The sequence below is a fragment of the Tupaia chinensis genome, unplaced genomic scaffold (assembly GCF_000334495.1).
Source record: "Tupaia chinensis unplaced genomic scaffold, TupChi_1.0 Scaffold000429_1, whole genome shotgun sequence".
Lineage (NCBI taxonomy): Eukaryota > Metazoa > Chordata > Mammalia > Scandentia > Tupaiidae > Tupaia > Tupaia belangeri.
In genome coordinates this window covers 924,518-932,315 of record NW_006159934.1, presented here as the reverse complement: position 1 = coordinate 932,315, position 7,798 = coordinate 924,518, and the positions used below count along the sequence as shown (strand labels likewise).

At 59.4% G+C, this 7,798-nt stretch overlaps 1 protein-coding gene across 1 annotated transcript in view; it reads right to left on the bottom strand.

Annotated features, from left to right (window-relative positions):
• The window catches only part of LOC102481850 (elastin), a 26,551-nt gene that overhangs the window by 6,621 nt on the left and 12,132 nt on the right, over positions 1-7,798 (bottom strand). The window contains exons 5-16 of the mRNA XM_006155027.2: positions 7,112-7,141; positions 5,818-5,853; positions 5,194-5,283; positions 4,785-4,850; positions 4,634-4,702; positions 3,960-4,007; positions 3,014-3,085; positions 2,659-2,688; positions 2,173-2,244; positions 1,579-1,620; positions 1,129-1,188; positions 805-852 (exon numbers count right to left, since the gene is read on the bottom strand). Coding sequence (XP_006155089.1) covers positions 805-852; positions 1,129-1,188; positions 1,579-1,620; positions 2,173-2,244; positions 2,659-2,688; positions 3,014-3,085; positions 3,960-4,007; positions 4,634-4,702; positions 4,785-4,850; positions 5,194-5,283; positions 5,818-5,853; positions 7,112-7,141 — 663 coding nt within the window. The remainder of the gene's footprint in view (positions 1-804; positions 853-1,128; positions 1,189-1,578; positions 1,621-2,172; positions 2,245-2,658; positions 2,689-3,013; positions 3,086-3,959; positions 4,008-4,633; positions 4,703-4,784; positions 4,851-5,193; positions 5,284-5,817; positions 5,854-7,111; positions 7,142-7,798) is intronic.

Genomic DNA, 7,798 nt, shown 5'->3' with positions numbered 1-7,798 from the left:
GGGCGGATGGAGGACAGGAGCAATGGAGGGAGGGGGAGGGGGGAGGGATGGATTAATGGGTGGACAGAGGGATGGGAAGGTTATTTGAGGGGGTGGAAGAAATGGAGGGAGGATACATAGATCGAGGGAGGGATGGAGGAATAGATGGATGGAGAGATGGAAGGATGGGAGGATGGATGGATAAATGATTGAATGATAGAAGGGAAGATAAGATAAAGGGGGCCAGCTGGTGGGGTGGTGGTGAAGACAGCTGGATCCCACATGGCTGACTGCACAGTTCAAGTCCTGGACCCAGCGCCTTGAGAAACATGCCAGGCATGTGTGCGTGCATGCCCCAAATCCAGAAAGGAGTAAGAAATGAAGGGATTGTGGTGTGACTATCCCCCATAGGAGATGCTTCCTCCTTCTTTCTCTCCCCCACCCCCCCCCTTTGGCGAGTGCAAATTAGAAAATGATGAAGGGAGGAGGAAAGCAGAATGAATGGATGGAGGGAGGAAGGGGTGGATGGAGAGAAGGCTGTAAGGATGCGTGGAAGGATGAAGGGGTGGGTCAGGAGGGAGGGTAGAAGGATAAATGGATGGAGGGGTTAACAGATGGAAGAAGGGGGAGAGCGGGATAGAGAGGGAGGGATGGACGGAGGGATGGAGAAAGGGGTGGAAGGGGGGGTGATGTTGAAATGTTGGCTAAATGGGGAGCAGGTGGTGGGTAGAGGCTAGGTGAGTCATCCCTGAGACAGGCTTTCAGTAGTCACAGGGATGGGGCGCTTGGAGCTGGACTGGCAGTGGGGTCTCCGGAAGTACTCACCATATTTTGCTGCTTTAGCTGCCGCTGCTGCAGCCTGGGAACCAACCCCTGGGGGAGAGGGAAGGGAGGGGGAGAGACTGGAACTGGTGCTCCTGCATCTCCAGAGCCCTCCTGTTCCCAGTGCCCAGAGAACAGGCCCGTTAACCGATGGGGTGAGTCAGGGCTTCCCAGTAGGCAGCGCCAGGCAGAGCTGCCCCTACCCAGGATCCTTCTCCTGGCGCAGACAGGGGCTGGATGTAAAGCGGGCTCGCCTGCTCCCTGCCCAGGGCCCTAGGGTCTGAGGGAAAGTGGCCCTGGCTGGAACTGGGCTGAGGCTTTCCTTACCTGTCCCTGTCGGGTAGCCAGCCTTGCCACCTGCACCGGCTACTCCTCCAGGCCCATAGCCTGCAAAAAGGAGAGACTCAGTGGCCATCCCTCAGACCACAGCTGTCTGCCCCTGGCCTGTCCTTTAGGGGTCAGGCCGCCCTGATTCTCCACCCTGTCACCCCCAACCACTAACAGGCGTGGGATTGTTACTCCCGTTCCACAGATGAGGGCACTGAGGCTCCGAGAAAAATGGCTTGTCCAAGGCCTCATGGTAAGTGGAGGCCCAGGATTGAGAACCAGGCCGAGTCCATTCCTTCGAGGAACCCATCCCAAGACTGTACCTCTCCTCCCCGTAGGTGCTGCCCTAGCCCAGGGCTGTGCCAGAGCCCCCTTTGCCAGAGCCCTGGTGTTGGGAAGAGCTGGAAACCCAGTCTAGGAGTCCAGGAAGTCTAGGAAGGTCTCACTCACCATAGGGCAGTTTCCCGGTGCTGTAGGGCAGGCCATAGCCACCTGAGGAGAAGGAGGGGCGGGCTCAGGGGCTGGGCCACACACAGCCCCATGGCTTGCTGGGCTCTGGCCTGCCTGGTGGGCAGAGTTGTCCCCATTGGTGCTGAGGCCTGAGCCCTCCCCCACCCCCAGGTTCTGATCTCGGGAGAGCAGAGTCCCTGGGTGGAGGAGGAAGAGGACAGCCCTGAACAGGACTTGATGAGGCACCCACCCTACAAGTCCAGGCCCGAACCCTGGAGTCTGAGTATCGCCCTAGTCCATGCCCCATCTGCTGCAGTGGGAAGCCTCTCGTCTGCTGCTTGTGGAGGTGGGATGGCGATGTGGGTGGACTGACGTCACAGGGGTCTTTCCGATGGTGGTTTCTTACCACCAACACAAATGTTTTCCTAGCAGGGCTCCCTTCTCAGTGGAGTGCACGCATGTGCTGAGTGTGCGCACGCAAGTGAGCCCCACACCTACGGACTGATGACCCCAGGCCTCTCTTGGCTGGTGACCATGAGTGGGCCTCAATACCAGGTTTCCCGACATGACTCCTGAATTCTTCTGCTGACTTACCTGGCAGCTTGGGTGCCTTGATGGGGTACCCTAGCGGAACTCCAGGCTGCTGACCCCCAAAAGGCCCAACCCCTGTGGGAACAGGGAGAGCCACATCGGGTCCTGGCTCCTTGGACCCACAGCTGTTCTTAACCCTCTGCCTCCTGCACCACTTTCAGCTCAGGGTGAACTCGCCACTGCGCCCAAACAACATCCTGCCCAGAGACCCTCCCTGCTTCTCCATCGAGGGTCAGCTGAGCACCCCTAGGGACAGGCCACTTCCTTAAGGAAGCTGCAGGACTCCTCTTGGGGATGTGGCCCTAGTTCAGGCCTGCTGCCCCTGGCCTAGACTCAGGGGTTTGAGGGACTCTTTTGGGCAGCTATGCTGAAGCCAGTCCCAGGGCTGGGGCGGTAGGCATGAGGGGAATTGGGCAGCGTGGATGGGATTCCGGGAGCCCAGCCCCTCCAAAAGTAAGAGCCCCACCCTGAGGACAAGGCTTGCCTCACCTGGGATTCCTGCAAAGGCTCCACCTCCACCTGTAAAGACAAAGCTGTCACTGCAGCCCTGGTGCCACAGGTGCGGAGCACAGAGGTGCCACTGGCCAGTGCCGGGCAGCACTGAGGCGTGGGCAGGCCCAGCAGTAGCCTTTTCTGCCCTGCCCCCAGCTCATGCTGCCCTCACACTCAGGGATTTCTGAGCAGGGTGCAGCCCATTTCGGCCGGCTTACCAGGCCCGGAGACAGAGGTGCCCACCCCGATGACCCCGACAAGCCCAGGACCCCCATACTCATTCCACATCCAAGACAAGAGGGGCCTAGGGGTGAAGGGAGTCTACCATGACCCCAGGCTGCCGGCTACATACCTGGAGCTTTGGGCTTAACTCCTGTTCCAGTGGGAACCCCAGGAAGCACTCCGACACCAGGGAACCGAACTCCTGAGGGGGCAAAGGGGGGTTCGCAGTGAGGGTGTGAAGTTGGACCTCACAGGCCTGGGTCACCCCCAGCCCCCATCTCTTTAGCACTGTCAGGGACAGGCAAGGCCGGGGGCGGGGCCCCTCTTGCTGGTGACTTTCCTTTCCTGCCTGGCCCAACAGCAGGAAAAGGGAGTTTCTCAGCCACATGAGCTCAGCCTCGGGCTCTAAACTGGAGTTTAATCACAAAAGCCCCCTCGACAAGGAAGGTGGGGGGCAAGAGGCAGTGGAGGGACACTGCAGACAGGCATGCTGTCCCCGCTGGGCTCTGCCTTGATGCCCGCCTGAAACCCCGCCCGCAAAGCAGCCATCCAGTTGTGGGGACACCCATGGCCTGAGTCCCCACCCCCACCCCCGCTCCCAGGGAGTGGGGAGAGGGACAGCCACTCTGCCAGCACATCCCACAGCACAGCCTGAGTCTGGGCTTTTGGGGGAATTCAGAGGTCACAGCTGGGTGAGGTGGTCAGGCCTTGGCAGGGGAAGGAGGGTGAAGGGGCGGCTCTTCGAGGTCTCCTGCAGCAGGGGCCTGTTAGGCGGGCCCTCTGGTGACTCACAGCACTTGGGAAACAGTTGGCCACCCTGGGGACTCAGTCTGCCGTTGGGGGCTGCCTCAGGCTGTGATAATGGCCTTGGGTCAGGCCTTAAGTGGGGCTGGGGAAGCTGACTGACCTTTGGCTGGTGAGGGTGGGAGGGGATGCCAAGGATCTTAACTGTAACTGTACTGGTCAGGACCCAAGGACTCTGGGGGCCTCTGCTTAGAGTGGAGGTGAAGGAACACCAGGGAGGCTGGCAGAGGCTGATTTTTTTCCAATAGGTTCCCCCTTCTTTTTGTCCTCACCTGTGCCTGGGAGCACTCCACCTGGGTATACACCTGGGAGCCCCACACCTGTGGACAAAAGAAGGCGGAGCCATGAGCTCGGCTCAGGGGCCCCCCACATCCCCCCAGGCAGCTCTAGGGCTCCCACGCACAGCGCCTGTGCCTGTCGGGGCAGCCAGGACTGACGTGGGGTGGCCGCGGCCCTCCTCCCACGAGTTTCGGAAGTCATCTGCAAATCCTTCTGTGCGTGGATTTATCTCTGTCTCCTGGAGCCTGTTTACGAGACCCAGCCAGCCCACCTCTGGCTAACAACTTCCAGATGTCCCCACCCTGCTGTGTGGACTCAGGCAGCCTTTTGTTTTAACCTGAAGTCACTTCCGAAGGGCTTGGACAAGCACCAAAGAGTCAGTGGACACCAGACTCACCCCAGCTCTGCCATGGTGAGCTGGGGCATTTCCACACTGGCTCTCCATCCTGAGTCTCAGTTTCCCTATCCATCACCCCATAGCTGTCACAGAGCCTGTCTCTGAGGTCTCCTTCTGCTCCAAGATTCTGGGAGCAAAGTCCAGACAGGCCCCTAGGCCCCATTTTGCAGACACAGGTGCTGGCCCAGCTGCAAGCAGACCCTGCCTTTCCTCCTCCAGGGTGGGCCTCTGTCCACTCTGACCTCTGCCCCCCAGGGAGTCCATACTGACCAGGCACTTTCCCAGGTTTTGCTCCAGCTCCAACTCCAACTCCAGCTCCGGGCTGAGGCACCACCGCACCTGACACGAGAGGGGCCACATCAGAGTTGACTCCAGTGGGCCTGCAGCCTATGCCCGGCGTGCTCCGGTCTAGCCACCATACCTGTAGACACTCCCAAGCCTCCAACTCCACCAACACCGCCGACTCCACCAGCCCCGAGCCCAGCACCTGCAGAGCCAGGAGGGAGCGAGGTGAAGGATGGTGCAAGAAACAGTGGGGAGAAGAACAGATGGCACATTGAGGGCCCAGCGTGAGGTCTGACCTGCCACCGATTCACTTTGCTGCCTCCCCGAGCCTCAGAGCATTGGAGAAGAGGATCCTACACCCCTGCTTCCCAGCACTGCAGTGAGGGAAGGTTCTTTGGAAAGTGAAGAGCCCATGGAGCCCTTTGGGCTTGACTCCTATTCCAGTGGGAATCCCAGGGAGCACCCCCACCCCAGAGAACTGAGCTCCTGAAGGGGCAAAGAGGGGTCCTGAAGGCTTATGGCATGTTCCAAGGAGTACCACTCACCAGCCTTGGCTGCTTTATAGGCTGCAGCAGTGCCAGCTCCACCAGGCACCAGAGCCCCCGGAAAGGTGCCAGCAGGGAAGGCTCCGAGGCCTGCCAAGGGGAGGATGGGGAGATCCTTGGCCACCACATTCATGGAGGCTCCTAAGCCCCAGTCCCGTCTGGTCCAGCCTCACTCGGTGAGCAAACTCAAGGCTTTCCTGCTCTCTGCAGGATTTCAACGCCAAGCAGAGACTGCTGCTCGCCAGGACTGGATTCTGTGCTGGAGATTAATGTGCCAGGCAGTTCTCCTCACCAGACTAAACTGCATGAGTCTTTTGGGGTTGAATTTCATACCCATGTTCTCCAGAATGCCATTCTGAGCCCCCTCTAAGTTGAGCAACATCTCTGGGCTCCCAAGAGCCCCGGAACTTCCTCTGTCCAGTCCTCCATCCAGGTCCCTATGACTCCCTCAGGCCCCAGGCAGCTACTTGGGGCAGTGGTATCAGCACCATCCCCCACTGGGGCCCAGGGGGAGCCTGGCCTGTACTCCTGCGTCCTGATGGCCCTCTATACCAGGCAGATGCCCTTGGCTTGGCTCAGGGACTAGTCCCCAGAGAGGCATCTGAACTAGGTGTCAACACTAACCTGCACCAAGGCCACCACCTGCAAGCCCTCCAGGACCTGCAGGGAAGAGACAGAGACACATGAGGAGGGGCCGGGTATGGGTATCCCTGGGCACAGGGCAAGAAGGGAGTCTTGGCATGGGGACAGGAATCTGGCAGTGCTGTGAGTGACATGCAACCCCTCAGGCCCCTAAGCTGGCCCTAGGCCCTCAGTCATTGAATCTTTTGTACACAGGGGCCAATCTTAATAAAATAGCAGTTGTCACTTAGTGACCAGCGTCTATGTGCTGCGTGGACAAGATTGCACTCATGCTCCATGACAACCCAGGCCAGACTGGTGTTTCTAGAAGGCCTGCCAGCTAGCGGATCCAGCAGGGCATTCTGCAAGGGCTGATGCTGTGCAGAGTGTGGACAAGACCAAACCCCGGCGAGGCCGTGCCCTGCTCCCACCGTCAGTCCCCACTCCTGCAGGGGTTTCTCTTCTGCGTCTGTATAGGTGTCCCCTGACTCAGCCCTCTCCCCTTCACCTGTGTCTGGGAGTCCCTTCTGTCCCCCACCATCTGTGTGTCCTCCCATCCAGCCTGCCCTGCAGTCAGGAGTCTGTTTGCCTAAATGTTTCTGGGAAGCCAAATGGGTCCCTCTGGCTCTCTGCTTCCCACATCTGGGCCCAATCGTCCCTCCCCCACAACCAGGAGACATTCCACGGCCGTGGCCTGACCAATGGGCCATCAGATTGGTGTTTATAACCATGCCGGGTTGATTCTAATCATGTGAGAATCTCTCCTGCAAGCACCAATCCTGGCCTCCAGGACCCCAAGCCCCGGGTGAGCCCTCTCTGATACCTTGACCTGGGGTTCACCGAGCCCTGGAAGGGTCCACCTGATTCTCACTGGGCGTGGTCTCCTTCCTGACCACCCCACCCTGCTCATTTCCTGCTTGTGTGACCTGGACCCATCTGAACTCAGCTGGCCCCTCTGGGAGATGGCTCTCTAACTCCAGTGCAGGAATGATATGATAGGACTGGGCCCGCCCAGGTCCACTACCTTGCACTGGACCGGCCCCTTCTAGCCCTGTCAGTGGCGTCTCCTGAGTCAGCCTGTTTCCTGAACTCTGAGAGGGCAGGGAACACATTCAGACCTTTCCTGTCCACAGAGAGACTGGGAAGAGAAGATGGGAGAAACAGGAAGCAAGGAGAGGCTGGGCAGAGTGGGGGATGGGCAGCCCCTCTGTGGACATCTGGCCTTTTCCCACAGTCCCACAGCTGCCCTTCAACATGAGCAGCTCTGGCCCTGCCTGTCCTCCTTCCTGTGACTCACCTGCCCCGAATGTGCCAAGGAGTCCAGCACCTGGAAAGGAGAAAGGGAGGAGGAGCTGACCTCTGCTGGGGAACCTAGGGACCTTGCTAGCCAGCTCCTTCTGGAGTAAGAGGGTCTGGATTCAGGTCCTACTGCTCCTACCAGCTCTCTGTGTGTATGCGCAAATCCCTGCACCTCTCTGAGGCTATTTCCCCTTCTACAAATAGGCTATTATTGTCTCCCACCTTCCCAGCTTGTAAACAGAAAGCACCTACTGTGTGCGAGCTGCCAGGGCCCCCAGTGGGTGCTCATGGCTCCTCCCTGTCCTTGCCCACCAGGCCCCTCTCGGTGGGCGGCTGGGGCGGCTGGTCTCCAGCTGGTGCTCAGGGTGTGGTTGCACAGCCTCTCAGCTGCCTGGTCCCCTGCTGAGAGCTGAGGCGGGGCGAGGCCACCCTGGAGCCAACTCTGCCGGCCCAAAGCAGCCCGCGGCACCCACGTGGAGTAGCAGCTGCCAGGCCGCCCGCCCTCTGTCACCCAGGGATTAGTTGTTCCCAAGCACAACACACATTGCCTGTGTGCCCCACTCCGCCCTGACTGGGCAGGCCCGGATGTCTCCTAGCCTGGATGTGGGGAGCTTCCCTGTGGGTGCCATTGCGGCTCAAAAGAGGTTTTTTTTTTTTTTTTTTTTTTTTTTTTTTTTTTGGAAGA